Here is a 24,242-nt window from a genome sequence, read left to right on the forward strand (position 1 = left end):
AACAGCCCATCAAAACTCTGATCGAAATAGATCCGGTCGTTCTAATGCAATCGAGAAAACGAAACGCACTGTGCATCAAATATAGCTGGAAAATGGAGATGAAACCCGGTCCAGAAAGCGAATGAATAATGATGATCAAACGGTGAAATTCGACTGCCAGAACCGCTTCCAGAATCTAATGGGATATTGTAATTAACAAGCTGCAGATCGACTAACAAACAGTTTTGGGCTCGTACCTCTGGATGATAACCATGCACACTGATTCAAGGTACAACGTGTAACTACAAACTGAAAGCAAATGGTTCGGTAACGCTGTAATTCATTACTGGAAAGCAACATTGGTAGAGGAATTGCAGTAGCTTTGGCCAGCCGGTATACGGCAAAGCTTGGCTCATGATTTGCTGTACTGTCATGCAGAGAGGCGGTGGAAAATAACGAATTACGTGGGTAATTCGGAGGCTTTTGCTGCTTACGCATCATCGCAGGTTAATGCTGGGATTTGAACCAACGCTAGTGGCCGTAGGTACGCGTCGATGATTACGTATTGAATAACCGTAGAGTAGCCTCCGTTCATCCATTCGTTTGTTCGTTCAATCATTCAACAACATGTCATTCGATCTCGGAGTTTCATATTCGCAGTTTAGTAAGCGCGTACAAATTAGTGCTCAAATCAATGCTCTTAAAAAATCAGTGGAAACAGAATATCAGAAATCACCGGTGAATTTCTCTGGCCATGAGTCGAAATTTAAAATGGCCAGAGTCTGGACTTGATACTGTACCAAGTCTCAACGGCTTAAAGAGTCTTCGGACACTGTGTAGCTTAAATTATCCAATGGTCAATATTCTGGACTCCTCTTATTAGGGTGTGAAACAAGAAAATTGAATCGCGAAAACACGACGGACAATTCTGCGTTTCGACCCATGGAAACGATTGGACTCAACGAATTGTGAGTCAATTTAAATGTCTATGGTTCGGAGCTTCAACCTTTTCCCTTTTTTCGAACTACTGCTAACTAGAATCCAGCAAATGACAACACAGGTCAGCAGTGAAAAAAAAAAAAAATTTTCATCTAAACGGGTCGTTTTTGGCAAATCTTTCATTTTCGATTGTTCTGAATCCAAAAGCGATTTCCATTTCCCTCCATCACGTACAGTATTCTTACAAAATACAAGACGTTTGCATAAAAAAAGCCTATCGATAGTGATAAAACCCCCATTTTATTACACTTGAGGAAAAAAACTTGACCCGATGGAACTTTTTGAGTACTTTTCCCGATTTCAGCGAGTGAAAATCTGTAAGAAATAGTATAAAAAAATTTACAAAGTCATTTCATTGCAGACCCGTGCAATCGTTCCCTACTTTCCGCACGGCGTTTTCCAGTCGTTGGTGAAAAATGAGGGGCAATGGATGGCACGCGCTGCCGATTTGACGGATAAACCCTGCACGGCGTCAGTTTCCACCTGCATTTCCAGGTACAATGTAGGCAGGGTTGTCTTATTCGAGGTGAGCTGACCCACCACCCTCACCTGCAAGCTCTGCGTCCTCGGGCATGAATATTCAGTCTGCGCTTTACATACGCTGAATATGTATCCTCCAGGGTCCTTCCTCCCTCCCTCTTAGGTTATTTACAAGATGCAGATATACGCGGAGCGGAGCGACGGGCACATTGCGGAACAGCCGCATCCTAAGCGACGCGCTGTGTAACGCCGTGCGTTCCCAGGTGGAACAACCCGAAGCCACAAGCCTCTCGAATTGCGTCACCTACCAAAATCCGTCGCGAGACGGTGAGACGATATTTTCCAATTTCGATCGCGTTTTTTTCACGCGCAAAGTCACAGTTGTCTAAACTCCAGAGACGATGTCTTTATTTCGAGACGCTTTTTGACTAGGGTTTCAGGTCGAGACTTTTCGAAACGAGAATTCTTGGGAAATCTTGCCTTACATGAGACGAGAAAAAAGTGTCGAGAAATCGAGAAATCGCGTCTTGATTGTACGCGACTGTAGATACTGTATCACGACCGAATAAATAATAACTGTTGATGAATATTAACAAGGTTAAATTTATTTTGCACTTTATTAACAGATTTGTGATTTTTTTTTCATAAGTTTTAGAAGTTTATCGAAAATTTGAGAATTCCCGGTAATTCCTGGTCGACAATTCTCGAGTCCCGAGAAAAAATATGAATCGAGAAATTCGAAACCTTATCTTTGACATTGCAAACGAGTTTGAATAATTTGTGATGTATCGTCAGAAGAAAAATTCACATATTTATCAGTCATTTTGAGTGATTCGCCAACAATGTTTAAAGTCCTTTGACAAATGATGAGTTATTTATCACAACCAGTTACAAACATATTCAGTACACGTCTAAAGTGAATTTCAGATACGTCGAGTCACGCTTTTGACATTTGAAAGGTGCTTTTTAGCGACTTTTGAGTCGTTTCAAAAATTGTTGGTTTTCTTAAGAACCATTTCGCGTCAGTTGGAGTGATTTTAAGTCACGTTTCAGCCATTCAACGCCGTCTGTAACCAGTGTAACCTTTCACCAAAAAATTGTAACCAAAAAATTCCTCTCCGCTTTTCCTCTCCTTCATTTTCTCGATACGAGTGTGAATATACCGAGTAAGCAGCTTCTGTCGCTACTCGTCACGTGGTTCGCCACCTTCGCGTTTTTCCGGGTCGAGCAGAGGATGAGTGACACGAGGGACAAGATAAAAAGTAAAACCTAGAGGGAACACTTTTCGCCCGGAGCTTTTTCGCGAAGCCTGAATCGCAACGAAGAGAGATAGCCGGGCGTAGGCGACGTGTTACAGGCACATCATTTTTTATTTACTCACACATTATCTGAAGAGGTACAGAGTTGCTCGCAGTCTTTCCCTCGCTGTTCGCTGCCAGGCAGGTGTACTCGCCTGCGGAACTCCGTGTAAGCCCTTGAAGCACCAGAGAGTAGTCGCTAAGAACTACGCCGGCCGTCGCGTTATTCTTCAGCTCCTTACCCTGCCGAGAACAGAACAAATTGCGATGAATAAATTGAAGGAAAAAGGACCAGGCCAATTATCCGCTCACGCGGTATTTCATTTTGCAATTAAATTCTACGAGGGTTTTAAACGTTCACTGACCAAAGCACCGAAAGTCGTTCGAATACGTTTAAAGTTAATTTATACGAATTGGAATTATCTTGACTCATCTGATGATTGTATGTAACTTGATTTTATTCGTCACGGTAAGCTAGTCTAAGTTGTCAGTAAAGTCAATTCGAGTGATTTCAAATCTTCGAGACATTTAAAATTCATCCGGAAGTATGGGTTAAGTCGGTGTGAGTGACGGTAATTCATTTGATTTTACTTCCAATTTACTGGAGTTCCTGTGAAGTCACTTGAAGTTAGTTTAAATCAAGTGGAAATACCTTTACTCACTTGATTCCTGAACTTGGTTACACAAATCAACCTAAATTCGCGAAGTTGTGAGGGAAGTCAGTTCGAACGGTTTCAAGTTTTGAAGTTATTTAAATTTCCCCGAAAATCAGGTCACTCAAAATTACTTCAAATTATGTTCATTTATCTCAAGTCACTCGACGACTGCACTTCATTATCGGACTAAACCTGAACATTGATATGAAGATACTAAAAATCAGTCTGGTCGACAATATTGAATACTTTATGATAAGATTAAAATCAGGAACAAGTCAACCAGAATAAAGGCGATAAGAAAATTGAATTTGAATAATAATAATGCCCAAACGTTGTCAGAAAATTGTTTAAATAAAACATTGTTTAACAAATTTTCTTTTGTCATGTGAAATGTAAAAAACATTTCTCAAATTTCAATTAATGAGAAAATTCTTTAAAAATTCATGTGTATTCGTAAACATTAACGAATTCATTTCACATGAAAAAAAAAAACACATTCCCGAAAAATTCGTTAAACTTTTGACAACTTTTGAGAATTATTATTATCAAAGTTTAACTTTGCCATCGTCTTTATTGTGGTTGATTTATTTCAAATTTTCATCTCATCACAAAATATTGGTCATTCAAAATTCCCTAAAAGTAAAGATCGAGTAGCTTGAAGTACCTAAAACTTGTACGATTTAGCTGAAAATCTAGGAAATCCGTGAAGTGATTCGAACGCACGTAAATTATTCCTCAGTTCGGGACTTGGCGCTTGATCAAGTCTTAATAAGCTCGATGATTGATACTCACGTCCTTGAACCAGGCGAGCTTGTACTCCTTCGGATTCGCCCTGACCTTGCACTCGAAGTAGACGTCGGCACCCTCCTTGATGTCGTCAGGATTCAGAGTTGATCCCATGCGCAGAGTTACTACGGGCTGATACTGAACATCGAGGCGCCATTTGTCCTCTTTCACGCTATCCGGTATCACCGGATTCTCCGCTCGACATGTCAGGTATTTACCGTCGTCGTCGATCGTCGGAACGAAACTCAGTATGCTCAGACTCTGGTTATTCTCCGTCGAATACTGAGCAGAAGGAAAAGGAATCAGTCGTCCGGGTAGCGGGTTCAAATATACGAGTCAATTTTTTTTAACAACGAACAAGGGTGAAGAAAAAGTGATCGCAGCGTCGAGTCGACGTCAAATTAATTCGAGTATTCCCACCAGCGCTGCAGCGGATAAAAATTTCTACGATTGTTGTCGAAATTCTGCTGCTAAGCTACTCGAAGTAATGTGTCAGATACTCAAATTTTTTCATATATACATCGAAGTATTCCACCTCAAACTGACTTACGTCTGACGCTCACCATTTTTTAATCAGTTTTAGATTTTTTGGACAATGGGTTTGATTTTTACCGCTACCAAAAACACATGAATCCAATTTTCAAAATTTTTCTTTCACATATATTTCAAAGAAGAAGATCTTCGATCTTATCTTCTTTTCACTCACATTTTTCGCCTTCTTTATCTGCCTGTTTGCGATCCACCACGTGATCACAGCCATCGGTCTGGATCCAGTGCTTCTGCACTCGACGTCGTACTTCTTGTCCGCCGATAAGCGCGGCTCCTTAGTCAGTATCTGAACCACCAATGGTTTGACTGAAACAGGTTAGCAAAGAAAAGGAAAAAATAAGAAATTGATACAAAAGACAAAATACTTTTCATTCGACTCTTGTCGCAATTTATAACTATCTTATTCGAGCATTTATCCATTGAACCATACATACGATTAGACTTTTATTCAAGCAGAAATTGGACTAGTGCACATATACGTACAAAAATGTAACTCAAAATTTCAATTTATAAATCAATTTCTTCTTTCCCTTCGTTTTTTTTTTTTTTTTTGTTGTTTCTAATTTTTTTAGAATTTGAAGCCTTACTGCACGTTACCTACTTCTGTGCTTATAAATCATATTGATTATTGAAAATATAAAAGCACAAAATCACCAATAATTTTAAAAAATTTTTTTTCACATTTACATTCGTCGGGTTATTTTCTTACACAAAAAAAAATAAAAAAAAAAAAGAAAAAAAAACAAAACACATCGTACAACGTTAAAATTTTATTTTTATTTTAAATTTTCGTCACGCACGATTGGGCAAGCTCACCTTTACGTGCACAGGGTGTTGAAAAAAGGGGTGAGAGAGGGCCGAGGGGGAGGGGGGTTTTATTCTGTGCTCTTAGTCGTAGATTCCGAGTGGCAGATATCAGCAACGCCTCTTGGGGTCCCGCAAGACGGATCAGTGGATCGCGTGGATCGCGTGTCTGGACGAAAGGCATGCGTTCGAATTCCGTGTTTCAGTCCCCACCCTTCCCTCTTTTTACTTTTCCCTTTCACCCCCTTTCCACGGCACTCCGGATCAAACGGGGCGAAACGTGGATGCTCGAGAAAACGCGGAGGTGTAAAGGTAACGTTACACATACATAATATACAAGTGTGCAAGCCGGGGTAAAAAACGAGAAAGAGGGAAGCCGAACGAACTATTCGAATCGACGATAAGACTAATGCAAACACGAGTAAGAACATTACGGGTGCGTATTATTCAGGGGTGGCTTGTAGATTTTATGATATATATGTAGCGTGATATAGACGTTTTAAGTCTACAAAAGTCTACAAGTGATAATATCCAAAATTGAACACGGATTTTTTGTTAATTTTTTGAGAATTTTCGATACGTTGGAATATGGTGTTCAAAAAGAAAGTGCAAAAACCAAAAAAAAAAAAAAAAAAATGTAGGAGAAAAATTCGTGTGGCAGAATAAGAGATGAAAAATAAGATATTTGAGATTTTTAAAAAAGAGTAATTTTTAGATGGGTTTGAATAATGATAAATAATTAACGGATGGAGGGAAAAATCTGAAGTAAATTCAGTAGTGATTTTTTGAGACCCGCAAAATCGTACAAAAATTCGTGAAGCGAATGAAAACTGGTAAGGATTTTTTATTGGTCGACTTGACACGAAAATCCCCGTATGTGTGTGTACGTGTGTTTTTTTTTCTCTCTTTTTTTTCAAAGCATGCAACTACCGCTGAAAAATGGGTGAAAAAAATCTCGCTGTACACAGCTGGAAAAATTGAACTAAACATAACGTCACAGCAGGTCCACTTTGTTTGTTGTGTTATTTGTTAAATGTCGGTTAGTGAATATGACAAACAATTTTGTGATTTTAACATTTCAATTGTCGTATCAACGTTTAATTTTTAATTTTCTGGGTTTTTTTTTCACTTAGTAATACGTTAAAAAATTATTAAATCAACCCGAAAATTTTAGCAGACCTGCTGGAATATTTCTTTTTCGAACCTTGTACGAGTATACTCGGAAAAAATGTAACTCCACTTTCAAACATTGAAATAAATTATTTATAGGCACGTGCAACGACATACGTGGAACGTTATATTTTTTTTTTTCTTCTACTCTTGTTTTTCATTTCCGAGGCAATGTTTTTTCGAGGGTGGATACAACTCAAACAGAACGCTTAACCCTGACCACCGTTACGTATGGAAACAAGTTTTTCGAGTCGTTTTGTAATCGTATATCAACCGGCGAATTGTTTTTTTTCTATGAATTTTTCGTTGAATAAACTTACTCTGGGAATTCTTCGTCAGATCATAACGATGATCTGAAACTGTTATTTCCGAAAGTTTAATAGGTGAATCTTTTTTTCTTGTAGTTTTTCGAACGATTCAGAAATTTTAATCTTCTTGTTATTATTATTATTATTATTATTATTATTATTTTTTTTTTGTGAAAATAATATTCAGGCTATAAATCAGTCTGAAAATATCATTATTTTTCTCTTCTCATTTAAAATTTTTTATTCCGAATTAGAACTTGATTGTTAAATAATACAAGTTAATTAAAACACGCTTCGACTTACACAGAAACGGTTGGAAATAAAGTTCCGTTTCTGAAATTTCATTGAAAATAAATCGAACTCGACAAAATAAAATTTTGTCAAAAGTTATGTAAATCAAAGTAAAAGATTGCGAAATATATAATCCATACGTTCTTTCTTCCGAGTAGAGAATACAACGACGTAAAAGAGGATGAATCGAGACTCGAGATATTGGTCAGGGTTCAATGAAACTCGAGTAGGCGTGGAATGCTTGAAAAATGTGAGAAAAGGTGTAAAGGAAATGAAAAACGGAGTCAGTCACGGCGTGTCTTGGGTTTTGCTTCTTTTTCCTTCCGCTTCCGTCACATTTTTTACTTATCTTTCGTTATTGTGTAATTAACTAACGGAAACCTGAATATCTTTACATCGCCTTAAAAAAATTTGATAAATTTTGTCATCCATTATTCCCACAAAAAATAGAAGGGAATAGAAGGATGTGAAAAGAAAAGAAACTAAAAGCTAAAAATTAACTCACCACTTACGAAATACGGGTAGGTATTACACGTGATTCTAATTAACCACGTAACTAATTACAGAGGCACGGAGTGGAGGAGAAGAAAGTCGTAATTACATTCTGGAATAACGGGAGGCTAACAAGCCTTGAAACTTGGTGTAAAACGGTCGGCAAATATTTCGAAACTTCTCAAAATTCTGTGCATCGATTAAAAATCACATAAAATGTTTGAAAATATGTTGCAGTTTACCAGAAATACTCGAAATCGTGTAAATTCTGTATAAAAATTTGTATAAAAGTTATTCTGAGATCAACTGAGAATTTTTGCAATTTTGTATAATCATTATCGATTTTCTCGCAACTATTTAAAATCATTAGAAATCCAAGGAATTCTTTTCTTTTCTTGCAATTTCACAGAATATATAATAATTTTATAAACATATCGTGTAAATTCGTTTAAAATCTTGTAAAATTTTCGTAACTTACAACGCAATAAATATTCAACGTTATCGTGCGAAGCTTTTTAAAATCTTTTCAAGTTATTATTCTAAATTTCCTAAATTTAAAAATGACGTAAAATTTCGATGCTCAGCAAAGCCCTTGAAATATTACAAGTTTCGTGATGTTATATAATAAAGCTCCTTTTCCATTCAGTTTCGCTGGCTTTTTTGTACGGCTTTTGGTTAATTAACTGTTGATTAATTTTTCATCGGGCCAAGGTTGGCATATTTCGTTCGAATTTTCACAGAGCTGTTAAAAGTAGCCAACAGCAAAAGGCTTCCGCGATATCGTTCACTCTAAATTGGCATAAAACGCTTGAGAAAAGATGTTAATACCGAGTGTTGCTTTTCCTTTTTCCATTTTGATGTTCTTGTTATTTTTTTTTTTTTTCTCTCTAGTGATATTCCGTACTTTCCTCTCAATCACTCGCAAGGTGAAATGCAAACCAAATGTGTATAATATAAGAACAACGAATCTTCGTTGAACTCTAAAAACTTCTTTGGAGCGTGAAGACCTTTAAGCTTTGTAGAAAGCTCAAGTTTAAATTAACTGCACTTCAAACTAGAAGAAATTCAATTCACCGAATAAATTTATCTGCGCTTATACGTGTGTGTTCAATTTTGTATGTATTTATGTATTAAGAATATAAAAAAAGGAATAATAAGTATGTATTTATACACCTACTAAATATTGGTATGAAGGTACGTAAGGATTTTTTTTCAAAGGAATCCTAACGATATCCCGTGGCATAAAAAAAAAACAAAAAAATATAAGATGAAGAAAGAATATAATTTGTTATCTGTCCCCCAATTTCTTTGCCGCAGTTTCGTTCGCGAAACGGAGGAACGAAAAACTTAATTATGCTCATAAAAATGAACTGAAAGATCTTTTCTCAATAAAATTTTCTCATTCGACTTCTTTTCTTTCTTGTCTAAGGCTTCCTTCTTATTAACTTCTTTCCAAACGTCGATATTGAATAAAATCGTACGTTTAACTCAGCCTTAATTCAATCATTCGCTTCGTTCGTTAATGCAACCGTTTCTAAAACTGTTCAATATTTCATTCGTTCACCAATTACGTAAATTCGTCCTAAATTCGTTTATTCGTTCAATTACCGAATTTCTATACAATATTTGCAAATCTGTGTGAAAAATAACTCATCGTAGGAAAATAAATGTTCTCAAGGGACTAGAAACGATTGGAAACTCGAACTCCCAAGAAAATCGCATTTCCAAAGCGGAAACATTTCACAACTCTTTGAAGGAATGAGCAAAAGTCACAGGGTAAAAATTTTCCAACAGTTTTTTTATAAATTTAATTCTCCTCTCAGCATTATATCCGTGTTTTTTGTTTGTGTTTTTGTTTTTGTAACATCATTATTCCTTACTGTAGAAGTACGACTATTGTTTCAAAAGAAAACAGAGAAACGAAATTCAAACACAGAGCGAAACTCACAATGCAAGGTCGAAAAAATGTCGCAAAGTTGCGAAAATGTAAAAAAAAAAACAAACGAAAGAGAAGAACAAGGTTGAAACCGTAACGATTATTGTAAATTACATTCTCTTCGCAGCATTATCGTTTCACTTAGCCGTCGTCCATGATTTATCGTTTAATATATTTAGGCTACTTACGGTTGACGTTGAGTATCAGAAGCTTCGACTGGGGCTGAACGAGGTTTGTGTTGCTCGCCTGGCAAATGAGCCGCGCCTTGAGGTGCTGCCTGCCAACTTTGGGGTATGACAAGTGGTTGACGGTAACCCCGGTGTCGGTTTTGTAGTGGTAAGACTCATCTATCACCGTGTTTTCGAGGAACCAAGTCAGCCTTGGCGGGGGTTTGCCGCCCCTCGTTTCGCAGATGAGGTTCACGTCGTCGCCCTCGTTGTACGGCTCCTCGATCCTCGATATATCCCTCGTTGTTCCATCGAGTATGATTGGCCTCTCCGGCGCGACTGTTGATCACCGAAATAAATCACGTGCGGTAAAGAAGAATTTCTTCATTCATAAAAATGATAAGACGAGCTCGGATATTGAAAAATTTTTCTACTTTGTTTTTTTTTTTTTTAATTGGATTACGAGCTTTTCCAATTTGCGCGACAAATTTTCGAAAAGTAAATCGTCTCGTCAAGAAAATTCTTTCCCTGCCGGAGAGTTTATAAGTTTTCGAATGAAAAATTAATTTGGGGCGGTATAAAATATCAGAAAACTCGCATCGATCGGTAGAAAATTAAAACCAATCGCCCTTTTGTTAGAAGCTGTTATAAATGTTCTTTATTATCCAAAATTAGGATGCAACTTTTTTTTTTTATATCAAAATCGAAAAATACAATTTTGGATAAAAAATAAAGTTCAGTTTTGAAAATTCCAGTACTTGTTACAATCCTTCTCGACTTTGTCACTCGGATACCAGTTTCTTTCAATTGTTACAATAATTTTAATGACGATGCAACAGTAGAAAAATTGAATACCGCAGTAACTAGACAATATAGAAGTATAATCAATCCAGTTACTCGTATCACATTTTTCTACAATCTCAACAATGTTACGAAACATTTCTGTTACGCCTAAGATAACCATCTAACTGGAATTTTCTAGTAACCGTGACAAAAGAAATTATTTCCGAGTGTACCGTGAGCTTAAATTACTTGGACAATTTTTACCAGAAACAAAAATGAATTCCTCGTATGATAATTATTTCATTAGCTTGATTTCTTTGCGAAACGTTTACGCGGAAAAAGGGGTCAGAACCTATCAAACCTATGGAATTAGTTCTCTGCAGAGCAATACCATTTACGTGATTCGAATTCGTTGTACACTTTGCTAGATTGAAATGAACTGCGTTGTTCGGTTGTTCGGAGTGTAATCAATTCATTTCCATTGATCATTCGAGCCTCGATAGGCTTTAATTAGTAATGCATTTTATTCGATTGAAGCGATACCATTAGTTGATGACTATAACGAAAACATTTAATCTGTGTTTGGACACCGATTCGATGTTAAATGGTTTAAGTAAAAGATTAAATTACTATCAGAAATCTTACTTTCGTATTTTTCTCATCGTCGTAATTAATTAGAAACTGTCCACAAAATTTTTTAGTTGAAAAACAAACACGAGAGGATGAAAATAAAGTTGGCAGAAAAAAAAAACCCTCTATAAACCGGTCGAATATTTTTTTGTCAAAGACAATCGAAAATTAATTGCTCAAACAATTCAACTAATTTCAACTGAATTGTTTATAATCTCTAATTATCGATAGGATAATTAATAATTTTCAAGAAATCTTTTGCTTTTTAAAATTTCAAACTTTTCTATCGCCATATTTGTTGGTATGGAAATAAAAAATGCGCTCACCAATCACGGTTAAATTCATTTTCTGGTTTCTGGTCGGTGAATTTTTGAAGTCGACTCTGCACCGGTAGATTCCTTCGTCTTTAACCTCGAGCCTGTCGATGCTGAGGTGGGCCGGATTAGAAGCGGTGACAAAAAAGGCCCTGGGTCCCAAAGCGGTCGGCGAAGACCACAACGATGGGGAATAAAACTGGCGATCCCGCACATCGAAGCTAAAAAAACAAAATTCGCAATCACACAAATTGATATCGCAAATTAAGGTGACCTTAAAAATAGGTGAAAGAAGCGTCAGAAATATCAACAAGTTTTACAGGATTCTTGAAACTCGATTTCAGAACTGGACGAATCCCGGAAATGAAATTTTTCAAATTTGTGCAGATTGTGGCGATTTTTTTTTTTTCTTCGTTTTCATATCATTAAAAAAAGTACACGCTGAATGAAAACTAAAAACCGCAACTTTTACAATTCCACGTTTTTACAATTTCGTCAAATCTTTCGGGAACAAATTTTGTTGAATTTTGAATTAAAATTTTCACAATTCCTGTAAGAGAAGTGTTTTTTTTCTTTTTCTTTTTTTTCTCTCACTCTTTTTCGTTTTATAAGAACTGGTCAAATTATAGGGTTAAATTGAGATCTTGACACAATTACATCGCAAAGAGGCTGTGCTGAATTATAATAAATATCTGCAAATTAACATTTTGTAAAACTGAGTAATAATTTACAGTGTAACGAAAGGAGACGAAAATTGAGTTCTCGCAGCGCTGAGACGATTTACGGTATAAATTTTGGGCAATCCTTGAGGTGGGATGATTTTTGCTCGGTTTAATTCGAGCACCGGGATGGAAAGAAGAAGGGGGTCGTAGTCACCTGGGGAGTAATCCCCGTACGTGATTGCATATTAGGCATCCAGGAGTGAACTCTGGCCTCTCGACACCGACTAAAAGTTAAATTACGTTCGGCAACTGCGCGGCGAGGCGACGAGAGAAGAGGAGAGGAGAGGAGAGAACTGAGTTTCTGCGAATCTCTCTTCTGCCTGCCCTGTGACTGACTGAGATCACTCACTCACTCGCTCACTCACTCACGGAGCGGGAATAACGAGGTCGATGTATAAACAGAAAAGGAGAGAGAGAAAGAGAGGCGAGAGTTCGCGAATTTCTTTTTTTTCTCTCTCTATCTTCCCTTTTTTCGTTTCTCTTTTGAATAGAGGTTTTATTCGGCTCGTACGTATCGTTCGTACAGAAACAAGGGTTCAAAGCAGTAACTAAATTGTCAAGCCAATTGAAATTTAAATTGAAACGATTCCTTTTTGATGCGTAACACAAGCGTTTGAAATATATAAATTTAATCGAATTAATACGCTGGTTCGTTATTCGTGAAAAAATTTATTAATCACTGGTTAAAACATATTTCAGTGACGAAAAAAATTCTTATACATAGAAAAATAGAAAAAAAAAAGAAGGGAATTCGCGACGACAGGCAAAATTAATTTTTTACGCTATTTAATTGATGTTTATAAAAAAAAGTTTAAGCCTCCTGATTCTATTTTTTCCTTCATTTCTTCTTCGAATGGTTATTACATCGCTTCAGAGTAAATATCTTTCAAAGATGGGAAATTAAGAATCTTTCCAGCCAAAATTCTACGGAATAAAAAGTAAATAAACTCGTTGTACCTTACTCGCGTGTAATCTCGATTTTTCCCGATGTATCTTTATGATCGTAAAACGGGGATTTTTGAGAGCAGAGACGGGTGGAGGATGATGGGGATAAGATCGAGATCCGAAGAGAAAGAGAGAGACTGGAAGAAAAAAAAATAAATAAATATAAAATAAGAAAAAGCAGAAGAGTAATAACACTGCAGAAAAGAAGAAAAGAAAGACGATTTTGCGAGCGGTCGAAATAGGTATAACGTGAGAAATAAAATTGGAACATATTTTACGAGAGCTGAAGGGGAAGAAGAGCAAGAGAAACGGGGGATGGTTTCACCCTCTCGGTTCTTCAGTGCCTGTAGCCGCGAGTTTGTACGAGCTACCATTCGTATTTAAGGAGTTGGGGGTGGATGAGCAAGAAGAGGAGGAGAGAAAAAAGAGGAAGAGAAAGAGAGAGAGAGAGAGTGGAAAGGGAAATTCGGTGGACCATAATTTTTTTCCTTTCCTCTGAGGCGCTCCATTTTTTCCGTTTTTATTTTTTTTTCGCTTTTGTCCCTTGGCCCCCCTTTTTCTTCCTTCCCTCTTTACCGGGGAACCGGCGAATCAAATCTCCGAGGGATCCGCGCACCGTAAATCCGTCTCTTTCTTTCTCCCATTTCGTTTCACCCCCCATCACGGCTTGGGCTCGTTATTCTTCTTATCTAAACTCCCGGCCCATGGCTCCTACCTGTATATCGGCTCCATTCCGTCCCCCTTGAACCACAACACCATGAATATTGCGTCGTCCGGATCTGTCGGCTGCACGTCGCACGGTAACTGCACCTTGTCACCCGCGACACCAACCACGTCGATCACCGGTACTGAAAACGAAAAAGGGGGAGATGTTAGACATCGAATGATCATGATTCAGGGGTATTTGCCGCATTGCAGCATTCATTCGTTTTTTCGTTCATTCATTCATTCATTCATTCGTCGATTCAATATTTAATTCATCTATTCATTGGTCAATTCAATGATTAATTCATCTATTCATTCATCTATTCATTCGTGAATTCAATAATCGAACAATTTATTTATTCATTCATCAATTTAATAATTGAATAAGTAATTCATTCGTTCACTCATTCATCCCTTCATTGATTCATTCGTTCATTCCTTCATTCCCTTCGTTCCCTTCTTGGTCTATTTACGCTCGAAGAAACATTCCTGTGCTCACATTCATACAATTATCCACTTATTCAATCTGTCACCGAAGCGGTTTTTTTATTAATTCTCGCAATGAATTGTCCATTTTTTTAAATCATTATTCATTACAGGTACACCTATTCATAGATTCATCATGCTATTCATTTATTAAGTCACTCGTTTTCTAACTCACTCGTCAATTCACCCACTCATCCGATCTACTCAACCGTAATCAATTTTGTGTCTATTCTCGATGTAATTATTTAATTCGTTCACGCATTGATTCAACGTTCACTCGTTCGTTCAAGTAATTCAATTCACTTGTTCAACAATTTTCAATTTTCACGCGTTGTCTTCCATAAATTTTATAACTGAATGTATTGAATATTTCAAAACCGTATAAAAAAAAAATCGACAGCGAACCTCTGCAGCTGATTCAATCTCAAGCGCAAAAAAAAGAAAGATCCAAAATATGCAATTGACTTATTGATTCGCTATCTGAAAATCCCGAGTGAATAAATAAACCTTCCCTACTTCATCCACAGTCCTCTCTTTACGTGCTGTAAATGCAATTATACAAGCAGAGCAAAGTGAATACAAAATATTTATCCACTTTTCCACGTAAGGTAGTTCGGCCGTTGCGCGAAGCGCAGTAATTTATTAAAAATTGACTCGACAGCCGCGGTAGGTTGGTTTTACCGCCGGTAATCACTCGACGTTCGTTCGTTCTTTCATTGGCTCGTTTCGGAACTCCTTCGAGGAAACCAAGAGGATAAAACTCCCCGTAGATTTTGCGAACGTTGCCTGGGAGCACCGATGTTATATAACTACAGTCGAGCTTGCCGCCCATACAAATAGCAATAATCATCCTCATAATGGAACCCGTGTACCATGATTGGCACCGAACACGCCACGTTCTCATCACGGCCATGGGTTGTGGGTTAGTTGTTCCGTCCGCAAACGCGACGATTCTTCAAAGAAAAGTGGCCAACTTGCTTCGCTCCTTTCCACCCCAATTCACCCAACTCCCACTTTTCTCCCGACCAACCTCTCGATCGACGCACACAATTTTTTCTCCTTCCAACAGTTTTCTTATGTACATACAGGATGTATATGTATATATTCTTGGCATGCAGATTTAACCACCGAAATAAGAACGTAGCAAATTTTTTCAAAACTATTTTTCCCCCCGTATTCCGTACACGGGATAACGATATAACACGGTATAACACGAATTTCTTTAACCATGTTGTATAATTCACTGCGTTCCGAACGTTTCTACAAAACGGCGAAATAACGATAACTCCGAAACGTAATCGTAGATCCTCCGTAACAATCACCCTGGACAAAGTACACGCAACTTGATCTGTGGGTAAGTTTGCAACAGTTGTTTTGCGATCGAAGGAACAAGAGAGCACGAGCGTAACTCCAAGGTTTAAGTACCCAGATGTATCCCAAACCTAATCCAGGTTGAACAGAGTATAACACGGGGAATAACGCAAAGCAACGTAACGTAACGCAACGCGGCCCAAAAGCCAAGCGACCAAAGTTGAGTTAACCCCCTGGTTAAAATTGCGGGTGATGTTTCAGGGCATGCCGCATTATCCCTAGCAGGATAGGTAAGGTGGATCAGAAGGTGGCGGAGGCGTCGAGTCACAGAGTGCCTTATCTCGGGGCGATTAGATTTACATGTAGATGGAGTTATCACAATTTAACGAACTCCGTCGCGTCGTATCCCTCCCTTCATCTCCGCGAGCGAACCAAACTCCCCTCCTTTATACGTAACTACGCAGGGGTGTAGCACCTCGTGTATATATATATATATATATACATTTACACACACACACACACACACAAACATATATGTATATAGGACATGACACCTAAACCGTCGCCGCATAAGCCGCCTTTGTCTCAACACACCTCACTTCAGGTCTTAACTCCTTCTAAGAAGTTCCTTGCTCGTGTATAATAGTTTATATTATGGGCATGGTAAGACGGATATTGTACAAACCGAGGAATGGGGGAAAACTGTTTAGGAATTCGTTTATAAGCAGCTGCTGCAGGTGCCGTAATACGATGTGTTGGTGTTACCGATATATTCAAATGAAAGTCTTGCGACGTCGCATTTTTTTTTTTTTTTAGATGACAGTTTTAATTGTGCAGGAATTCAATTTGGATATTGAATTTTCAGTTTTGAATCCTGATTCGGATTTTCATCAGGATTTAGATACCAATGATGTAGATAAAAATTCGATATTCAATTTGCATTTGGACTGCGATTTCGAACATGGTTTAGATACAGTATCAGACATTTTTTCATTTCTTCGGATTTTCAATCAGGCTCTCATTTTTTTTTTTTTTGGGTGTTTTTTAGAAACCGATTATATGCCAATTTGAATCTATTAGCTTCGAGTTTAAACTTTTGGTAATGTTCGTTTCGTTGTGTTAGATTTTTATTTTTCATCCATCACTTGAATCCAGCCATTACAGTTTTTCCCCAGTAATTCATACCTTGGATTCTCAAGATCATACTTTGTTTCTTAGCGCGCAATTTGAAAAGAAGAAAAATCCATAAAAACCATTGTTCGAAGAACGAATTCCGAGCACAGACTCGGGAGAATCATCAATTTCGTAGAACACATCATTCCAACGCCCCCTACATCAGGAATTTAAGCAGCGTTCGATGCAAACTTGTAAATTGTAGAGCATAATTTTTCCAAGCAGTCGATTCAAAAGCATTGAGCAGGTTTCAGAAAAGGGAGCAACAATTCATCCGAGTGTACCAAAGAGCGACGTATTTCCGCTCGCGATTTTTCCATTCAAGAAAACTGTCGACGAAAGCCCGAGTCACCCGCGAGCTTTGGAAGTTGGGGCGCGATTTTTGTTGAACCGTTTGCCAGGTTGGGGGTGTAATTTATCGGATAATGTGGAACGGCGGCAGCAGCGGTAAAAGTGGAGGGGGATGCGGAAGGTTCGCCGCATCGGCTGGAATTGCCTCGCTGCGCGAATCCCGCGGTTCGTCAGGAGTGGGGGAAGATGGACGGAGGAACGGCGGAACTGTGGAACACGGGAATCGGCGTACAGCGCCCTCTTTCCCTCCCCCCCCCCCCCCCCCCTCCACGTCACCCGAGCGGCCGGATTATAAGTTCGCATAAAGTTCGGGCCTCGGGTAGGCGGGCTTCTCCCTCATCCTTCTCGGGGCGAGGAACCCGCGGAACAATTTCATTTATCACGAGAAAAATAGCGGTTAAACTCCGTAAGCGAGTGTACTATAAACTTTCCCTCGAGAAGCGGAGAACGCGTCGCGTCGCGACGTTACGCGACGCGGACGCCCCGAGGAAGAGGGATGAGAGGTGGGGGGGGGGGGGGGGGTAACGGGAATAATAAGGAATAAGGTGGAGGACGAGCGATGGGAATTCGGAATTCCGTGCGCGAGAACCAGTCGGTAGAAAAGGCTACTCGGAATCCCGAGGGAATTGCGTCGCGCCCTTTTCAACCAAATCGAGTGAATTAGAGCGCGTTTTGCCTGCGGGACACTTTTCGCACCTTATGCTTTATGCACAATTGAACTTAAATTGCGCCGTTTTTGGTTCAGGCAGAAGCACGAGTACTTAAAACTGTAACTTCAACTCTTTCCTATCAGAAATCGAACCGCTTGACCCTTTCATGCGTACATTATTCTTTACATGCGATTCACTTGAAATTTGGCATTCGCGGGATTTTGGGCTCACTGATTACGAATCCGAACTCGAAATTCGAAAATTCAATATGGTAGACAAATAAGATCAAGAAGTAAAATTTTGAAAGAATTCTGTACAATTTTTTGGTGTGTATTAAATTTTTGTAAAAACAGGTATTCGGATTTTTATGGTTGATTAGCAGAAAAAGTACGAATTTTGACCATTTGTTTACATGTGCTATTTTTTCAATAGATAAATAAATAAATCTTACATTGTTGTTTGGACTTTAAAATATTTCAGGGGCCATGTAGAACGAAAAAACTCGGCGGTTGTTATCAAAACAGTAGTTTAATAAATAAAAAGGCGGAAGGTTGAGCATCTCAGCGTGAATTAAAGGAAAAACCGATCAATTCGACAAAAATTTCGTAAAAGCTCGACTCAGAATCCAATTCAATATCTTCGGTACAATTGGATTAATCGGAAAATGGTTGGCATAGTGTAAAAAAAAAAAAACATTGAGCACTAAAATTCTTTCAAAACCGTTATACCAATATTTACAACCGGAGCAGCAGATCAATGCGGAAGTCAAGCCCAATGCGAAACAGCTTTGCAGCTTTTTGCGAAAGCGCTGGACGTTTGCGACCAGTTTTTCGTTCACTTTTTCTCCCTCGTTCAGCTTTATCCCTTTGCTCGAAAGAGGGAAAAATCGTATCGTAAAAAAGTATGTTGATGCAAGAGATGGCGATGTAAAAAAAAAAAAAAATCCACGAGGGACGTCACCAACGGTTCGAATCGCTGAAAGAAATATACGGATTCTGAACGAATGCATGCATTGGTAAATCCACGTATACGCGAAGGTATTCAGATATAATCCATACGTGAGTTACACGTTTTATTTTTTTTTAAATACGGTGTGTCATCGTATGTCATAGAACTATATTTTTCGATCGTGATAAAAAATGAAAATAGTTAAGGACTGAGCGGTAACCGGAACTAAAAATTTCTCTCAGTGTATTCAGTTATTGAAATATTTCAGGGCTTAAGACAAACTGCAAAAGTTATTAGAAGTAAGAGAATTAAATGTAACTGTCATGACAGATTAAATAATATAAGCACAATACGTACTACTTCATAGGATTGATATTTGAAATCCGACGTATATGTATGCAAAAAAAAAAAAAAAAAAACGATATCACACATCACGCGTCGATCGATCCAAATATCGAAATAAAATTCAAGTATCGATCTCAATATCCAATGACTAAAATTGTACATTCTACGGTAAAGAACCTACAGAAGCCTCGAAGATATAAAGGCTATGGAAGATCTGTAAAGGTTTCAAAAATCTCCTACTCCGAATCTAAACGTGGAAGAAACAAAAATATCGGCCAAATTTAGATCTAGAATAGGTTCTCTTTTCGGTACAAAGATAGTCCTACCACGTCCTGCGAAACGCAGGACTTGCAGGCGTACACGAGGGTTGACGAAACTTCGACTCGGGGCTGCAGCATGAATAGCCTTTTCACTGGCCGCGCCGTATCCAGTGGACACAAATCAACACCGTCTATACAGCGAGACGTTTTTTCTTTTTTTCTTCGTTTTTTTTTTTTCACCAGGCTCCATGGGGATGAAAGTTTTCTCTTTATTTCGACTTTTTTTTCGTCTTTCGCTTTTAGCGTAGCTGCTTTTTCCTCGCTTCCTACCCCCAATTCTATTTTATATCATTTCCTGCTTTTTTTTTCTTCGTATTTTATGTTTCTCTCTCTCTCTCTCTCTCTCCGGTTTTTTTCATCGGATGTAACGTGTATAATGTCCCTTCATTCTGGACCCGACGTTCAGACTTCGTTTTCCACCTGGCACACTCGGCCAGCAAGTCCATTCCATTGATCGTCTGCAGTGGGCGGAGAAATTTCTTTTTTTCGTATCTTTTTTTTTTCTTTTTGAGTGTTTTTTTTCTTTACCATCGGCCATTTTTCCCCGGATTTCCGTATTTTTTTTTCTCTCTTTTCATCTCTTCTTCTCACTTTATTTTCTGCTTCAATGATGAATAAATAAAACTGAGATGAAAATATCAACACTCGAAGTGGTGGATTCCTATCTTCATATTCGAATATTACAAATAATGGATCCAACATAACGGACATCGGTATCAAAAATTTCGAAGATTTCGTTGTAATATGAAAATCTGTAGATACAAGGACGACGTCCAAAGTGTGAAATTGAAATTAAGATATCGATAAAAAAAAATCCATCGAAATGAAATCAAGCAATTCGTTAGTCAGAATCAAAATCTTTTGTATCGTGTAGCGACTTGAGAATTTTTTACTTTTACTGTAACTAATGAAATGAAATTTTCATTCAATTTTTCTATTTCGTGGGATATAACTCGTCTCGAATTTTGTTAAACTAACACCAATCCATGAGGTTTTTAACCGGAGTGCGAATTACGGGTACGGTTTTATGGTTATTACAGAGAACAGCTCGGTGCAGTTTCCCTGTTAAAAAATCAGACTAAATTCCGCTTTGCAAGTAAAAGCAGTAAAGCGAGTAAGTGAGTCAGTAAGTAGGTAGCGATAATCGGGTCGCGTTACTGATTAGGTACAGAGTCGAATTGCGCCAGTAAAGTCGAGCTGTACGAGTTCATTGGTTACGAAAATTGACTGACTTCTTCATTACACTTTTTTTAAACCGACCCCTGATCGTCAGATGAGTTCATTTCGATACATGGACATGCCACGAACAGACTGGCATAAAATGTGACGCGGTGATCTGTAAATATCGGAAAAATTCCAGAATCCCTTTCAGTCAATTTTTTGTCATAGAAAAAAAAAAAAAGCTAATAACGTTCACTGAGAATAGAGTTTATATTCAATGTTAAGAAACACGTGTATTTGGTTATGGTGAAATAAATGTTTCGTTGTTATTGTCAAATTTTTGAAAAAACTATTAACACGTTTCGATCGATCATTGTTTAGTTCATCCAAAATTTGATAATAATAACGAAATATTGACATCGCCATATCCAAATATACGTTTGTTAACACTAAATAAACTCGTTTCTCAGTGTTGAAGAAAAATCTTGAGTTCTTGTGTTCATTCCGTATTTCGTTATATTTTTATGATACGTATGTAAGTATTTTTTTATAACAACTTTAATCATGTAACGAAATGAATTTGTGCAATTTTAATTAACTCGTGCATGTTCGTGCGAATAAATTCATCTTGTAATTCCGTAAAAATTTAAAACAGAATTTTTAATATACAAGCCGTATGGCAAAGAAAATATTAGAAAAACAAAAAAAAAAAAACAGAATCAACCCTTGCACGATCATTAATTCTGCATGAATGTAATTACGACGCGTGTATTTTTTTTCTCCTTTTTTTCTTTTTCATTCCACCGCGTTACTGCCGTTATCGTACCGTTATTTCACACATATATAACTATAATATACGCAGATGCTTTTGAAAGTTACACCCAGGCATATCTGTATCTGTTGGTTTGTAGGTGTAATTAATATATCAGGATCATCATTCGACGGTATAAATCGGGTTTAATTATGTATAATATATCGCGGCGTTAGATAATACAGAATTTACACGCGTGTCGGAGTGCATGTAGAGGGAATTTTCGGCCATGGAAAGGGGTCGAGTGAAATGGTGCAGGTGGATGGGAAACGAATTAATTATGGCGAAACAGCAATTATAGCTTTCTGCCCAACGGAGGCGAAAACCGAACACGCGAGAAATTTAATTCCACCAAAACTCACCTCTATAATTCCTTTATCCCTGTCATAAGTTGTTCCACTTTATCGGTTAATTCGATTCCAATTCTATTCTCACGAAAATGGGTAATAATATAAACAATTTATTGCGTAAATGTGTCTATTTTTTTATTTGACATTAAAAAAAAAAAAAAACATAAAACGAAAGAGTAAAATACGAGTGCCAACGACAAACGAAAATTCGTAATCGGAAGACGAAGTAGCGTGAACGAGGAGATAAATTAAATGTCGCGAAAAGCTCAGACTGTAACTTCCTTTTTTCCTTCGACAAAAACTGAGGGTGAGAAAAAAAAAGAAGCTAAAACGGATGCAAAGGAAAAAAGTTTTCAACAAAACTGAATAAAACGGAGACGAAAAAAATAAAAAAAAAAACAAATAAAATGTATAACTGCAAATGTTATCTACGTACATCTATCTGGCGGGCAGCAGCGGCGCGCGTAGCTCTGGTTGCGTATACGAGTATACGTGAATATATATCTATATACACAGATTGAACGGGAAGGGGGAATTTGGATGGTGGTGTAGGTTTTTTTTTTTGGGTGGGGGGGTGAAAGATCGAGGACGATTCCGAGCCATTTTGCCGAGGAAATTTATGGCTGAAATAATGTGGAAATAGTGGAATTCTGAGAGAGTTGGCGGGGGGTGGTGTTGGAGGGTGAGGGGGGACGATATGAAAGACGAAAAGAGACGAGGAGGAGGAGGAGGGTGTATTACGAGGATGCGGGCGAAGCCCGGCGCCTTTCACTATATATACCTATACATATCCATCCGCCTCGCTGTATATACAACGGGGAAAAAGATGATTCAGGCGAAACAAGGGTTTGTCTCTCTGTACGGCAGGGGAAAAGGAGGGAAAGGCTGGGAGAGTAAAGGTAAAGAAGAGGGAAGCGGCGGAGGCATCGGTTCTTATCTCTCTCGCGGCGAAGAAAGTGCGGAGAGTAATGTACAAGAGCGGCGTGAGAGCATGAGAATTACGCGAATGACGGAGATTAACCGAGAGAGTGTAAAGGGTGAGGAGAAAAGCGGCAAGCCCCGGCGAAACGTCGTCGGGTCAAACGTTCCGCAGACTCGATTTCTTCTTTCTTGTATCGTCGGGGATAAAGTTCAACGTTTTTCAGCGACCCGCAGATCATACGACGAACAAACGCCGAAGATATATATCGCTTATGCGACGATCGATTCTATCTTTTCATATTTCTTACTTCGCCTCGATTTGGGAATAATGCAATTTATTCTAGGATCTGTGCTTTTTGTCGACACTGTTGAAAATTATTGTCAATTTACTCGCACGTTTATCCTGCAAAAGATTCGTCAATTTACGATATCAGATTGGAAATTTACAAAAACGTTACAGCGACGTAAATTCGTTTACTATGCATTTGTCTTAGATTTACAATTCATATTTTTGAATTTACTAAAATTGATAAGGAATAAGAGAAAAAACTCATTTGAATTCACTTAATTGTGTGGTAAAATTTGTTGCGTTTGTTAATCGAATAAACAGTTGATTTTTTGTGTCCGTTGATATGAAGTCACACTGAAAATCGGTGCTGAATATTTAGATCAACGGTTATTTTCGAAAGTCTATTTGTAAGTAATAACTTTGGCGACACTTTTCAGAAAACTTATGTTCCGGAAAAAAATTGCCGTCAAATTATACGAATACGTAAGAATTCAAGGGTGGTCTGTATAAGAATACTGGTCAAATAATAATACTAGATAAAAAGATCGGTATATCTAAGTTTATAAAAATTTATGTATATATAATACACCTACTCGTGAATTCAAGAATTATGATGTTCGATGTCCAAAAATCTAAATTAAAATCGGTATCAAACTTTATCACTTATTCGAAAATCCAAAAACTTGTATTCACTAACTAAAAATGAAACCAAATAACCGAATTAAAAATCGCTATCAAACTTTATCACACATTTAAGAATTAAAAAATTACTGTCCGCTAACTAAAAACCGAACCAAAAATCGGTATCAAACAATTTCCGCGTGTTAGGCGATCTGATTAAAATCAGTGACAATGAACCGAGTATCTTGACAGTCCGATTCATTGATAACCGGTCTTTGAGAGATTTACGTGTATATCGGCAGGCTCTGAAAGGGGTGTAAAAATCAATCCCTCCCCCCATTCTTCCGGCGAAAGGTGCAGAGGCAGCGGTTAGAAATTATTTAGCGTACGTGCGTGCGTGCGTGAGGTTGAAAAGAGGGGGTGTGACAAGAGGGTGGGTGGGAGTTATAACTCTCGGCGGGTACCGCACGGTAGATATATATATATATATG

General features: G+C 37.9%; 1 protein-coding gene across 2 annotated transcripts in view; it reads right to left on the reverse strand.

Moving 5' to 3' along the window:
• LOC124223036 (neural cell adhesion molecule 2) overlaps positions 1 to 24,242 on the reverse strand; it is a 90,864-nt gene that overhangs the window by 23,101 nt on the left and 43,521 nt on the right. For both annotated transcript variants that reach the window (XM_046634646.2, XM_046634645.2), the window contains exons 2-7: positions 14,025 to 14,157; positions 11,655 to 11,863; positions 9,937 to 10,254; positions 4,905 to 5,053; positions 4,205 to 4,480; positions 2,840 to 2,999 (exon numbers count right to left, since the gene is read on the reverse strand). In XM_046634646.2, the coding sequence (XP_046490602.1) occupies positions 2,840 to 2,999; positions 4,205 to 4,480; positions 4,905 to 5,053; positions 9,937 to 10,254; positions 11,655 to 11,863; positions 14,025 to 14,157 (1,245 nt within the window). The remainder of the gene's footprint in view (positions 1 to 2,839; positions 3,000 to 4,204; positions 4,481 to 4,904; positions 5,054 to 9,936; positions 10,255 to 11,654; positions 11,864 to 14,024; positions 14,158 to 24,242) is intronic.

This window comes from Neodiprion pinetum, chromosome 7, assembly GCF_021155775.2.
Source record: "Neodiprion pinetum isolate iyNeoPine1 chromosome 7, iyNeoPine1.2, whole genome shotgun sequence".
NCBI classification, from domain to species: Eukaryota; Metazoa; Arthropoda; class Insecta; order Hymenoptera; family Diprionidae; genus Neodiprion; species Neodiprion pinetum.